At 37.7% G+C, this 15,008-nt stretch overlaps 3 protein-coding genes and 2 pseudogenes across 3 annotated transcripts; 1 reads left to right on the forward strand and 4 right to left on the reverse strand.

The window, feature by feature from the left end:
* Positions 1–163: 163 nt before the first annotated feature.
* On the forward strand, positions 164–2,983 carry LOC103939696 (rhodanese-like domain-containing protein 8, chloroplastic). The gene is made up of 7 exons (XM_048587902.1): positions 164–702; positions 965–1,114; positions 1,195–1,357; positions 1,686–1,777; positions 2,132–2,235; positions 2,402–2,674; positions 2,794–2,983. The coding sequence occupies exons 1-7, from the start codon at positions 271–273 to the stop codon at positions 2,945–2,947; spliced, it is 1,368 nt and encodes a 455-aa protein (XP_048443859.1). The 5' UTR covers positions 164–270; the 3' UTR covers positions 2,948–2,983.
* A 421-nt stretch (positions 2,984–3,404) lies between these two features.
* On the reverse strand, positions 3,405–5,223 carry LOC125478970. The gene is made up of 2 exons (XM_048587903.1): positions 4,666–5,223; positions 3,405–3,694 (listed from the first exon to the last, which is right to left on the reverse strand). Exon 1 carries the CDS (start codon positions 5,104–5,106, stop codon positions 4,726–4,728), a length of 381 nt encoding a protein of 126 aa, XP_048443860.1. The 5' UTR covers positions 5,107–5,223; the 3' UTR covers positions 3,405–3,694; positions 4,666–4,725.
* A 264-nt stretch (positions 5,224–5,487) lies between these two features.
* On the reverse strand, positions 5,488–6,860 carry LOC125478955 (annotated as a pseudogene).
* Positions 6,861–8,768: 1,908 nt separating this feature from the next.
* On the reverse strand, positions 8,769–11,181 carry LOC125478956 (annotated as a pseudogene).
* A 146-nt stretch (positions 11,182–11,327) lies between these two features.
* Positions 11,328–14,381, reverse strand: LOC125478865 (uncharacterized protein At4g15970-like). The gene is made up of 5 exons (XM_048587571.1): positions 13,851–14,381; positions 12,688–13,053; positions 12,093–12,574; positions 11,622–11,727; positions 11,328–11,420 (listed from the first exon to the last, which is right to left on the reverse strand). Exons 1-4 carry the CDS (start codon positions 14,154–14,156, stop codon positions 11,694–11,696), a joined length of 1,188 nt encoding a protein of 395 aa, XP_048443528.1. The 5' UTR covers positions 14,157–14,381; the 3' UTR covers positions 11,328–11,420; positions 11,622–11,693.
* Positions 14,382–15,008: the final 627 nt, after the last annotated feature.

Genomic DNA, 15,008 nt, shown 5'->3' on the forward strand with positions numbered 1-15,008 from the left:
TTTTTAGAATTTGTCAGAGTCAAGTTAAACCGTATTCTTATTTATATTTTCTCGGACATTTTAAGCCAATACGACGCCGTCTATATTGGGCTTTTCGACTCGTCTGAACTGGGCCTCTAGTCTTTGGGCTGGACAAATAAAACCAACCGTAACACGACGCCGTGTCAAATGGAACACACTGTCACTGAGTCTCCGGTCTCTCCACCCATCAACACGGCACACTACTCACTCACTACTCACAGACTGAACAGATAAGAGGAGAGAGAAAAGATGAGAGGGAGTTTTCCGGCGCCGGCGGTTATATCCGGTGCGGTGAGCTTCACAATTACTCAAATTTCTTTGGTGGGCAGAAGAAAGAAAGATTCGTTTGAATTCCCAGTCTGCTCCTCCTCCCAAACAGCTCGCTTTTCCTTCTCAATTCACGACGAGCATAACCAGCAGAGGCAAAGACAGAGGCGAAGACAATGCCTTTGGTTACCAGAGAGAAGCAAATGGAAAGGAGGACGTCGTGCGGGCATTGGCTTGCAATGCAAGTGCAGCTACGAAAGCGGAGGAGAGGATAACGGATGGGTGGTGGTGAATTTCTACCATTTCGTGATGATCAAAGACGCAGAGGCGGAGGTGGCCAAGCATCTCTCTTTCGTAGAGGACCTCGACATACGAGGACGGATATATCTGAATGAACAAGGGATAAATGCACAGGTACTTATTGCTTTCTTTTTTTAATGTGTGTTTATGAAATCAATGGAATGAACGAATGAATGCTTATATAATGTTATAACCTCTCTTTTTATAGCATATTGCTTTCTTTTGTAATGTGTACGAGCAGAAATTCTCTGTGGACGACGTTCAGTCCATAGCCGGATTGTATGTATAACTGAACTGAATTCATGAACCATACATATTACTGCAAGACAAAACAATAAGAAGTGTGTTTGATATCCTGTGTTGTGCGTATGTACAGTACAGTGGGCCGTTGAGAGATGCACTTGCATATGTTGAATGGTTAAGGGGGGACGAGAGATTTTCTGGCATCCTAGTGCAGATTTCTGCAGCAACAAATGGGCACGCCTTTCCAAAACTCAAGTTGCGGTATAAGCCCTCACTGGTTCAGGCAAGCCCCAAAAGCCAACTTCTTCTTTTTCTTCTACTCCTTGTAGCTAATGTCATAACACATATCTCCCCCGCTTGCAGTTAGAAGGGGGCATTTCCCATCTTCCTTTGCTGGACCCTTCAATGCGAGCAACGCCTCTATCGCCATCTGAATGGAGAAAGAGATTGGAATCATTGAATACAACTAGTGATGCATCAAATGACAATCTTAAAAGAAACCAGATTTTATTGGATGTGAGAAATGGTATTTTACTTCCCAGCCTTATAATTTCAAATGATTTTTCCTCTTATCGTTAATCCGGCGATTCCCTTCAATTGTGTATTGATGGTTTGATAATTTGAGTGTATCATACAGATTTGCTCATACTGTACATTGAACGGTTTTGATAGCTAGATATGTTTAACAGTGTTGTTTCTTCTTTTGTCTTTGACATGTTGCCCTTGGTCATGTTTCTAATGTACAATTGTGCATGCAGTTATTGTTATTTCTGTAGCCTCTACGTCAGTCATATTAATCGTGTTCATAATTTCAGCCACAGAAGTTTGAAGATTTTGTCACTGCTTGTAATCAGGTTATGAGTGGGATATTGGTCATTTTGAAGGGGCTCGGCGACCTGACGTGGACTGCTTTAGGAGCACTTCGTTTGGGTTATCGCAACCAGAGGTACGTGACTTTTAGTTCAATGACATGTTAACATGAACTAGTGTTGTTTGGGCAAAACAAAACAGCTGTGAAGAAGTCCCATAGCCGTAAGGATATTGATGTGTAATGGTTTGAAATGAAGTTCTGCTGTGAAGGTTTTTTCCTAGCTATGGAGATTAAGATCAGGCACATTAGCAATTAGGAGGTTCCCTTAGATTGTGGTGAAGCCGCACTTCTGTGGTATTATATAGTGAAGGTCGCAGCCTGTACTTTTTGAGATACGAGAATTTAGGCAATAATATGTTCTGAAGGCAGTAGAAACTTCATTTTCTAGTGACGGATGTGAACATACTACTTTCTGTCTCTGTTATTCAGGTCATTGCCGCAGATCCGTTAGAAAATGTTGACAAAGAAAAGACAGATATATTGATGTATTGCACTGGAGGTATCCGTTGTGATGTATATTCCACAATCCTAAGGTAACCCTCCATCTGTTGCGATGTATATTGATGATTGTATTGCATTATTAATGGGAAAATCTGTGATGGAACGGATTGTGTTGTGATGTTGGAAGCAATTCTTTATCTTTCTTCTCTCGCCCTTCTTATTTTGGTCATTAAGTTGTAATTTAATTTCATCTGCCAGAGAACAGGGCTTTCAAAATCTATACACATTAAAGGGAGGTGTTTCTCATTATCTGGAGAATGAAGGTCCTGTCCAGTGGATTGGTAATTTGTTCGTATTTGACTCTCGTCTCTCTCTCCCACCGCCTGCCTACAAGCCTGAAACCACGACTAAAGCAAGCAGGCATGAAGATTCAGAGAATAATACGTTCGCTAGATGCTATATATGTAGTTCACAAGTCTGTGAGTTAAGGCATAGAAACTGTGCAAATCTCGACTGCAATCTGCTGTATCTGTAAGTTCCTTTTGTTACCTATTCCCTCTCCATCCATCCCTCCCTCCCTCCTACAACTTGAAGCGTCACTGCCTAGGTATCATTTTACCATCTGAATTACGTAAGGATTTCTATTTCAGATGCTGTATGAACTGTGTGAAGGATTTAAGAGGATGCTGCTGTTCCAACTGCACAACTGCTGCTCGACTTAGACCTGTTCTTCCAGGGTTCCAGAGATACAAGAAGTGGCACACATATAGAGATTCGATACCACACAGCCGGTTGACGGCTTGATCAGACTCGTAAATCCTCGGGACGGTTCATCACTTTATCTAAACCAAAGCAACTGTTGGGCATCATGCTCGTCTTCCTGTTGGCTGTTGGATTGTTGCAATGCATGGTGGAGCGGGACGAATTTCCCTTTTCTTTTCTAACAATGGAGAAGGCATGTTTGGTGTCAGTGGTCATCGAAGGTTAGCTTGCAGCCTTCGGTCTCCGGAATCTACATCGGCCCATCTCTTCTGCTACAGGAAAAAAGCAGCAGCAGTGAATGTAGCAGAAACGAGGAACTGAATCATCTAGCCACAACAATAATTCGAAGCTAGTTGGTCGCATATTTATAATTTTTTTGTTCCCTAAATGTTGTCATGTCAACACTGGAGCGCAACATTACATGTCCAGATGCCCAAGATCTGCCATGAATGGCTCATTGTTAGTGTTCAACTGTTTATTTGAATGTAAATTATGACAGTGAAAAGTAAAAACACCCGATCAGATACGGATACATAAAATAGAGCACAAATGCTCGGTTCCTGTTTTACAAACTGGATGCAGCTTATCCCGCTAATAAAACACTGTTTTACATACTGGATGCAGCTTATCCCGCTAATAAAACATAGGGCCCTAAAACATACTAAAGGGTACAATAAGCATAGAGCAATATATGAATTAAAACTTCAGTATACAGAACAAAGTGAGTTTAATCAATGACAGTCTCTAATCAAAGGCTCGTGCAAATGCAACAACTCCACCATGCCGTTCCTGCCATGAATTAAACAAAATATGTTAGACTGGCTGATAACAATGACAGAAAAAATTTGCAGCTTAGCATATTATACCGTAAGGAAACAATTTATACGTGCTCATGCAAGCCATGCCACACTCATCCGGAAGGCAACAAAGAGAGGGTTCGAGCCACACAAAAACTTGCAACACGAACAAAAGCAAACAATGCACCATAAAGCAGTACAACGAAAATCAGGCCACTTCACCTGGCTAGTAAGCTGCATAGCATTTGATCGAATGAATAGGATGCAAGATGATCATGATGTAGGATAACTCCTAAAACAGGTCAGGTAACATATAGACCTTTTTGACAAGCCTAGCAGTGCAACTCTTAACTCTTAATCAGGTTCTGCTCATACTAGATGCTAAACTTTTATATCATACTGTGTGTAGAAAATAGAAAAGAGTTGTGGTGGGGCGTGATTGATAATGATTCTAAAGCCGTAACAACAAAGCAAAAGGGTCAATAGACGAGACCTCTGAGCAGAAAAAATGGAAGGAGGAAATGACAAAATTATAGGCCTCACAATGTGTTTGTAACTGTGAACACACATTCATATCATGGCAACTCTATTATACAAAAAAGATACCAGACATGGTATTCAAGTCATGAACACCAAACAGAAAAATGGTTATTTATTCAAGTGCCAAATCTGCACAACTCAGAAGGGGGCTCTGTAGAAACTTCATGATGCAATCGGAATAGTTTGTTTCAGTGTACACAATCGTAATCGTAATAACTAGTATCGTGACAACTAATATCATGATAAGAAAGTGATTATTCAATTCAAATTCAAAGTAATTGAAGTGACACACAACAACTTCGGAACAAAACGGATGCACATTACGATTTAGTGTTACAATAATTCAAGTGACACCCAACAAATTAAGAACAACAAAGAAACACATTTCGATTAATTTGTACAGAGAAAAAGAAGGGGACGGACCTGAAAGATTGAAGAAGAACAAGGAAGAGGAATCGGACATGTGTAAAATAGAACTGATAGTTATTTGCAGTAGCGGTCGGCTTTCTTCTTGACGCGGTCGTCAAGAACGTCCTCGACGGACTTCCGTTCAACGGATTTGGGATCGTAGCCGAACTTCTTGGCCTCAACCGGGAACAGCTGCTCATACTTCATCCGCTTCGCTGCGTCGATGGTGTACGTCTCTGTTCCTCCTCCAGTTCCTTCTACTGCTGCTGCTGCTGCTTCGGCGCTTCCGTCCTCAGCCACCACTTGGGGATCGTCGTTAGGGTTCATATGCTGCTCCTGAAGCTGCTGTTTCTTCTTTTTCTTCTTCTTCTTGTCGATGGCTTTGCTGCGAGTGGCAAGAGTTCCATCTTTGAAGGTCAATCTGCCTCCTTTCGCTCTCTCGAATGGATCCGACATATTTCCCCTAACCCTTGTAAATTTTGATTTGGATTCTGTTTTCCCCAACTCTTTCTCTCTCAAAACTCTCCGGAACGCAATCCCCAATCAAAAATTCCACCACCGCCTTCTCCTCCTGTAAATATCGTATAGCCTTTATTTTTCAAGTCGCACTAGGTCAGGCCCAAACAAAATACAACCCAGGCGGCCCATCACAAACCCAACGGATCAGATGCAGCCACGTTTTGTATGACATATGCATCGGTCCAACTTGTCCTAAGAACCAAATTTTAAGGAAGGGATGCCCAAAACCATCCCTACGCATGCTATTTTTACAATGTTAGGATCTTGAGCACTAATATTTTCAGTGCATATTTAAGTTACACATTTGAATAAGAATCATTAAATTCTGTTAATTAAAGAGGAACGAAACAAAAAGTTGCATGCTTAAAAATGAAATAAAAGAGTCATAAGTGATCAATAAAATATACCTGAGGTTGTCTGGAACAGTCCATGAAGCATGTGCTGTACCATTTAGGTTACGAGGCAATGACATGTATTTTCTCCAAACTTGCAGCAAAATTTTATGATCATTGACTTTGTTTTCGAGACCAATACAACAATCAGCATGCATCGTGCAAACTTGATTAAAACCCATCTGGTTGACAGAAGCCACCAAAGTATAGTGTATCAGAAACCCTCATTTTCAATCCAATCTGAGCAACAAAGAGATCAGATTTATCTCATTAAGTACATCTTGTTTGCGGTTTTTTTGGATACGTATTTCTGGAGACCAAAACTTATAGAATAGGACAGTTCGATCATTGGATTTTACATAGAAAAGTCCCGTGTTGGGAAAAATATTTACAGCATAAGGATCACCTATGAAGTAATCACATGAAAATTGAATATCTACATTTGGAAAGAATTGTAAAAATGCATCTCAAATCCACATTATATCATTATCCTGTGCATTCCGATATGCAATGCATGCAGCAAAATCTAACAACAATTAAAACAAATCACCATACTAGCTTTTTTTAATTTTCGAATTTTAATTTGGAAAAGTAAACAAAAATTGGAAGGAAAATTACGTACCGTAAAGACAAGCTGTAGCCTTTCTCGAGAATAAAAGATTAAAACTGGATTTTTCTCCGAGTTATCTGTAAGTAGTTGGAAGACATAAAAACTGCCTCGCGAGTAAAGTTGGCACCTTGAGTGTTGAGTCGGTAATTATGAGGGTGCGACGCTAGGCAAGCATATGCTTTTTCGTCCAAGCAGATGACTACCAAATGCTTAAGCAATAATCATCCATTTCGTGTTACTTACGATCTCAAAACTCTCCAGAAACAGATCAAATATTGAATTGGGTTCTGCCCATGCATCATTCAACGTAGTTATTATACCCGTTTTGTTCTTCATGCATGTATTTCAGAGCTTTATCCAATGGATCCATATCCTCTAGCTGGTTGGCCTGCATGCACCGATAACCATGCATGCATGTGTTATATGTACCCACGTACTTACGTACTAACGTAACTAATTTGTTTGTGGAGTACAGAGTAAAAGGGATGAATCAGTGATAGATAACTAAATAGTAATTAATTAAGCGGACTACTGTACTCACCTGCTGGGAGGAAGTTGTGGGTCTGCAGAACGGGAGGTGTGGTGCCACTGCCAAGGCATCATAACGAACGAGATCCCGGAGGATACACACAATTGTAGACAGTAAAGCAACCGGCGACAGCTGCGAAATGTAACCAAGACTGAAGCAACGAGTTTTGGTTTTAGCGGGTTGCGTCGAAAGTGCGAGATTTAATATGTAGACAATTGCGGCTTAATTGATTTCCCGATAGGAACTCTAACTTGTACATTTCAGGTTGCTGGTTCGAAGTCGAAGTAGGCATTACGCAAGTCCCATTTTGATAGTGTCAATTTGTTTTTACTTTTTAGTTTGGTTTCACTGTTGATGTTTATATATAAGAAAGAAAAAAGGATTAATGAAAACAAAATTTTGAAAGTGAAAACAAGTGGTGGATTCAGAAAAAATTATTCAAAGAGTCACGTGTAAAAGTCCACAAACATTTATTAGACATATAATAACCTTAAAATTTAAATCATAGTTCCATCATTTATAACTTATAAAACGAATAACAATACAAGCTACAATTGTCCACGACGCAGTTTCATATTTTGAAAACACCATATAGCTTCATTATCAATGGAAGAAAGAACATTGCTCTCAATATAAATCACTATGCTATCACTCAACCATTGATTTCTCATTCGATTGCACAATGGACTTTCCACAATATTCATAGTAGAAAAGGCTCCCTCCATTGAAACAATAGCAATCAGTAGAACTAAAGAAATTTAAATCTAATTGTTCGGTTACGGAATGAACTTTTCACAATATTCAAATCTAATTATTCATAAAAGAAATTTAATTTGAATTAGCAATGAAAAACTTACTTTGAAATTTGAAAGATGAATTTTAGGTGGTTGTCGAAATGATCGCTGGAGTGGGATGGTAGGAGTTTGGGCGTTAGGAATTGAGTTTGGTGGGATGGAAATTGAGAATTGGAATTGAAAATTTGGAAGTGAGTTTGGGGACTAGGGTTTGCTGCTAGCTACAGCCTGCAAGTGCGAATCTTCTCTTTTTAAAGATTATAGTGCATCATTTTGGTCAGGTAATATTTTAAAAAGAAATAATAAGAAGAGCAACTCTTCTTTGAGTTATTTTATCAAACTTTCGGAGGACATGTATGAAGGCCAACTCCAACCTTCAAATGGACAATACCCAAGTTATCCATGAATTTTCACCTAAGTTTGGAGCGTCGACTAACCCTCCAAACCTCCTAGTGCGTTCTCCTTTGAAAACAACTTTATATTTTATCAAATGAAGTCATCACCTCCAAAATGATATTTTTTGTAACTTTTCTATTTTTGTAATCTTATTGCCAAGAACTTTTGCAATTTTTCTATTGCCAATGCATAGAGTCGATGCTTCCAATCATGGTAGAAAAACCCTACCTTCACCAAGCCTTCGGAGGTCCATTATCATGGGTCGGCGGAGTTACTCCTTTCTAGTATTAGTATAGATATTCGATTGCTTGGCAGAAAGCCATCAACGACTCTAGGACAATGGATTTTTCCATTCTTGTGATCTCATCCGTTTAAGATTTGTAATAGTACAACTCCACCTGTTTAAGGATTGCTCTTAGTAAAGTATGAGGAAAAAAGTTGTGTGAAAGTCATATATTGCAACGGTGTTACTAATCTATTAATTTAGTAACCTAAACTACGCTTCTGCACATGTTAGCGATGAGATATGTGAATAAATAGAATTGAAATTTTAGATTACATATCTATCCCTTCTGATTTGTACATTTCAAAGTTGCTTACTATTTGGAGTTGAAATAGACATTACGCAAAGGTGTTTGTGTATCTTACATAATACATACAAATTACACATTATAAATCTCACACTTATGGCTTTTCGTTTATTCCCGTTGTCATAATTCATAAATGGAGGGCATATTCATTTTCACTAATTCACTTCTGATACCATTGCAAAACAAAAACAGCTGCAAAATAAATTTTGTAATAATCATGAGCAAGATGACATATATTTGATCGCCAAGGAGCAATTTCCATTGTTGAACTTAACCCTCTTTTTTCTTCTACCTGAAGTAACGACATACATGATAAAGTAGAACTATACACGTCAGATTCATGTATGCATCCATGGTTCTCAAATTAAGTTTCAAAGATATTTGATAACGTAACATTGTATAAGATTTACCTGTAAGTAAATGTTTCGAAAGCTCCACAGATTGGAATAATCTTGTTATAGTTTCACTCCCTTCTCCGTTTATTATGCTTCCAGCGTTCGAAGGAAGTGCTTCAAGTCAATTAGATAGTCAAAGGGTCAATATATATATATAAAGCAACAGTCCGTATAATTAAGTTCCAAATGAAATTAGAAATGGGACTGCAACTTCGAAAGATAAATATGAAATTAGAAATAGGCTTAACAGAAGAAGATTCATAACTGATGGATAAAATATACCTGCAATATTTTTGTGGGACGGTCCATAAAGCTTGTGATGTGCCAGTGACGTTACGAGGCGACGACATGTATTTTTTCCAAACTTGCAGCAAAGCTTTAAGGTCGTTGACTTTGTTTTCAAGACCAATACAACAATTAGCATGCATTGTGCAAACTTGGTTAACATCCTTACTTGGATCACAGAATCCACTAAAGTATTTTGTATCCAAGAATCTCACTTTCAATCCAATCTTCGCAATGAAAGGATCAAACTTTATCCTATTAAGAACATCTTGCTCATTCGTCTTTGGATACGTGTTTTTGGAGAGATACCAAAATTTGTAAAACCCAATAGTCCGATCATTGGATTTTACATTGACAAATCCACAGTTTGGAGGATTTTTAAAACTATAAGAATCTCCTAGAAATTTATCTGTTGCAATTTGAAAATCTGCATCTGGATAGAAGTATGGGAATGGATCTCGAAGCCACATTATATCGGTATCCTGTTCATCAATTTCACTAAGTAGTTCATACATGGAAAAGGAAGGAAGGAAAAATTGGAAGAATTTAAGGACTAAGAAAGGAGAGTGACATGTGTATTTAATATACATACCGTAAAGACAAAGTTGTAGCCTTTATCGAGAATGGAAGACAAAATCTGGGTTCTTCTCCACATCATCTGTAAGTAATCGGGAGTCAGATAAAATACCTCTCCGGTAAAGTTGGCACCTTGAGTGTAAAGTAGGTAACAATGAGGGTGTGATGCTAAGCAACGAGAATATGCTGTTTGGTCCACGCAGATGACTAGCAAATGCTTGAGCAGCCATTTCGTGTTACTTCCAATGTTAAAGCTCTCAAGAAAGAGATCAAATATTGAATTGGGTTCTGCCCATGCATCATTTAACGTAGTTATTATAACCGTTTTGTTCTTCATGCATGCATTTTTCAGAACTTTATCTAATGGATCCATATCCTCCAGTTGGTTGCCCTGCATGCACCGATAACCATGCATGCATGTTATATATATGTACTTACATACTTACATGCTAAAATAATTAATATATTTGTGGAGTAGAAAGTGAAAGGGATTAATTAGTGAGACATAACTAATGAATTAAGAAGACTAGAGTGTACTCGCCTGCTGAAGTGGAGGGGTTGTGGTTTTGCAGGAGGGGAGGTGTGGTGCCAATCCATCATAACGAACTCCTGTAGGATACACAAAATTGTAGACAATAAAGCAACCGGCGACGGCTGCTGCCGCCATAAACACCAGTGTCGTCCGTACATTAATCCTCTTCCCAGTAGTATCAAGAATCGCCGAGTTTCTCATTCTTGATGCTTTTTCAACTTACACCCTTTTTCTTCTTGAATATTGGGCTGTAATATGCCAAACTGCGTTAGACTTGGCTATATATAAAGTATTGTACTTAATTTATATGTATAGATCTTAGAGAGATTTTTCTAAATCAAGAAACATGTGTTAGCTTGCTGCGAAAAGCAGGAAAGCAAACCAGAGTAGTAGTCATTACGCACAATTGTATATATTATAGCGTCGAATTCCGGGATTGAATTGGTAGATTATTGCGGCATTGGACTTTCGGATACACACACACACACACACACACACAGAGGAACTCTGATTTTTTTTTACATTTCAAGTTGCAGGTTCGAAGTTGAAGTAGGCATTACGCAAGTCCCATTTTGGTAGTGGCAATTTGTTTTTAGGTTTGGTTTTACTGTTTGTGCTTGAGATTATGAGGAGTTTATGAGGAAATGAATTGATGAAAAATGGTGATAAAAAAGAGAGGGAAAGAAATAAAGAATAATAACTGAAAACAACATTTTGAAAGTGATAACTTAAATGGTTTTTGGTTATCAATTTTGTTGGTTTTTATTTTGTGTGTTTTTTGTTATAAATTTCTTCTATGTCTTTCCCACCATCATTCATTCATTCTTCTTTGTCCCTCTTATTTTATCTCTATCATTAACATAAAAAGTGAGAACTAAAAAAATAAATTAAAAAGAAAAAACTAAATGGTTACCAAATACCTCTGATTTTTTTCTATTCAATTTTTATAATGTTTATGATATGTTTACTTGTGTGGCCTTGGTGCTCATGCATGGCTATGGGAGGAAGGAGTTGCCTATCATTGTGTTTCCATTATATATAGAACTGGAAATCAAAGAGTAGTGCAAACTGAGTAAGTTTCGTATTAATCAATTTTGTATTAAGATGACATGATAATTGATCACCAATGTGCCATTTCCGTTGTCCTTCTACCTGAAATAACAACATAAAATACAAAACGTCAGATCCATGCTTCTGAAATCAAGTTTCAATTACTACGTATATTCTATTTGGAACGCGCGTCATAAACAATGCAATATGGTAGAAATGTTTTCCGACTAATCTTGTATATTAGATGTATTCGAGGCCAATTTAATTAAATACATGTATGTACACATATGCTATACGATTTACCTGTAACTAAATCTTGCAAAAGCTCTACAGATTGTAAGAATTTTGTGCAATTTCCTTTCCCTTCTCTTCCTGTCACGAGTGCTTTTCAAGGCGTTGGAAGGAAGTGCTTCAAGCCAATAACAAAGTCGAAGGAAAAAGGTTCAATATTAAACGACAAATCGTATACTTCTAAAAGAAACAAACAAAAAATACAACAAACCGCATAGTTCTTGAAGAAAATGTTTAAAGAACAATAAAAAATTATTTTCCCTCAATTTCATCACATCGGATAGGAACCATAAGATGGCCGGGAACCCACTACGATACGACTGCACCAATGCGGAAAAAGATATAGAAAATGTCGGGATAAAAAACTCATGACTAGGATTAAACATGAATTTCTTAGAAGTTAAAAAAAGGTGAAAATCAGTTTCCTAAATATAATAAGAAAAGTCACAATTGAATACAATCGATAAAATATAATATGTATACCTGCAATTTTGTGGAACAGTCCATGAAAGCTGTGGTGTGGCAGTTACATTAGGAGGTAAGGACATGTACTTTCTCCAAACTTGAAGCAAAATTTTAAGATCATTGACTTTGTTTTCGAGGCCAACACAACAATTGGCATGCATTGTGCAAACTTGGTTAAAGTCCTTACTCGCCTGGCAGAAGCCACCAAAGTATAGTGTATCCAAGAACCTCATTTTCAATCCAATTTGGGTGAGGAAGGGATCAAATTTGATCTCATTGAGAACGTCTTGGTCATGCATCTTTGGATACGCCTTTCTTGAGAAGTACCAAAACTTATAAAATTGAATCGTGCGATTGTTTGATTTTACATAAGTAAACCCTCCATTGGGAAAGTTCTTCATGCTATAAGAATCACCGAGGAAGTAATCGCATGCAATTTGAAAATCTGCATCTGGATAGAATCGTGGGAATGGATTCCGTAGCCACATTATATCAGTGTCCTGTGCATCCAATTTTGGAAAGAAAAAAAGCAAGTGACATTTGGATATATAGATAGGTAAATTGGTAGGTGAGAGACAATGGAAAATTATGAGTATTAGATCAAGGGAGTTACTGTAAAGACAAAATTGTAGCCTCTGTCGAGAATAGAAGACAAAAATTGGATTCGTCTCCACATCATGTCCAGGTACTTTAAAGACATGAAAGCAGCTTCGCTGGTGAAATTGGCACCTTGAGTGTAGAGTTGGTAGCAATGAGGGTGTGATGCCAAGCAACGCGCATATGCTTTTTTGTCCAAGCATATGACCACCAAATGCTTGAGCAGCCATTTTGTGTTACTTCCGATCTCGAAACTCTCTAAAAAGGAATCGAATATTGAATTGGGTTCTGCCCATGCATCATTTAGAGTAGTTACGATAACGGTTTTGTTCTTCATGGATGCATTTCTGAGAACTGTGTCCAATGGATCTTCTACTTTGGTCTGCATCATCAAGATCAAATCAATTAACTGATCCATGTAATAGCATTGCATAACCACAACCCCAGGCCCTAGGGATTGTTCGATAGGGTTATCCTTACAGAGAAACTCACACATATGAGATCAGTGTGAGGTTGGGTGACGAGATAAAATTATAGAGATTTTCATAAGTATGTGAGAACGGTCGGACATGCCCGGTGGTACAGCAACTTGACCCAAGATTTTTCATTGGGCCCCGACCCTGAGGGGAGTAAAGGGTGCCACACGACAAGGTCAACCACTCCGTGTGTAAAAGCATTAACCCTTTTTTGAGTCATGTGGCATCAACAATTACAGGATAAAAAAAAGAGTAGTATATACAAATAGAGCTACTTATAAAATATGAGTAAAATCCAGATTAAAAATTGGCATGGATGTGTTACGTAGAGAGAAAGGTAATGATATTAAAACAAAAAGTCCTTTTTTCTTTCTCTCTCTTGGCAATGAAGGAAGGTTATGGAACATGTATCGATAAACATAATTATCTGAGTGCCAAATCCTTCATAATTATGTATATATTGATTTCGGATTAGCTAGCTAGCATACAACAAGAATATATTGTTTTACTTAATTTGCTCCCGAGTCTACAAGTAATTACTACCACTTTGATATTTTATGTGTAATTGATCGTTTTTTAGGAAAACTAATATAAAAAAAAAAAACATGTTGCTGTTGGATTATGCCGGCTTAATTATGACTAAAATAACAAGCCTTGGGATGAACACAAAATAGAACATGCGAGAGAGAAAGAGAGTCCTGGCCTGATGAGAAGTTACGGTTCTGGTGGCAGACAAAGCGTAGTCATAAGAGGATCTGAGCAGAAATCCGGAAGTGTAGACAGAATTGTAGAAGCCAAAGCAACACACAGTGGCTGCCGCAAACAGCAACGTCACCTTTAGAAACTTCTTCGCCACCAACGCTCGATTACTGCTACCTGATGATCCGTTTCCACCGTTGGATGATGGTGATGACGACGACGATGATGATGATGATGATGATGATAGTAATTTCATCATATTCCCGCTAACATAATTTCCAGCTGCTTCATCTACCGATAATTTGCTCATGCTCTCTTCTCTCTCTCTCTCTCTCTCTCTCTCTCTCTCTCTCTCTCTCTCGCTTTTGGAGTCGGACGGATATAATTTGGCAACCTCCGCCTCTTAATTCCCTGATTTTTTTTGCTGATGCGAGAAGTCAACCTGTATAGCCTGCCTGCCTGGCTAATTGTTTCCTCTTTGATCCTTATTATCCTTCTGTTAATATTTACTTTATTTTTCAACTGTAATATTAGGTTGCCATCCCTCACCACTAGTTTTGTTTGACTAAAACCTGAATACTTTATTATGATTGAGGTCCCCGGCCCTTTAGGTAAGTTTTGCAATTCTGCCTAATTTTTAGGGTTATTACACACTCATTCATTAATCAGTTTCCCCTTTTTTAGGAATTTATTTAGTAAAATTATTTCATAATTTCAATTTTAAAAACATTTCTAAATTACAAGATGTAACCATTTTCACATTGCCCTTTTTTTTTTTTTTTTATAAAAAAACTTTCTCATTTAGCAAAATGTATTTATTGAAGAACTTCGTGGAAATTATAAGTGAAAACATAAGAACAAAATTTGTACCCCAAAAGTACCAAAACGTACCCTAAAGAATTTCGTGGACATTATGGGTGAAAATATAAGAAAAAAATATGTATTCTAAAAGCAGCAAAATGTACCCATTGATTGAAGCTTTTTTCTTATCTAATTCTAAACATAAGATATAGATCAACTAAATGTGTATACCAAAAAAAAAAAAAAAGTACCTACCCCAGCTATTGCATCAAACAATCCAAGTGCAAACAGAGGACAAGTTCATCGTTCTAAATATTTTGTGTAAAAACATATAGATAGAAAGTATCCGGCACAAAATTGT

Source organism: the organism of the source record quoted next, unplaced genomic scaffold (assembly GCF_019419815.1).
Source record: "Pyrus x bretschneideri cultivar Hongxiangsu unplaced genomic scaffold, Pyrus_bretschneideri_v1 Contig27, whole genome shotgun sequence".
Taxonomy (NCBI): domain Eukaryota; kingdom Viridiplantae; phylum Streptophyta; class Magnoliopsida; order Rosales; family Rosaceae; genus Pyrus; species Pyrus x bretschneideri.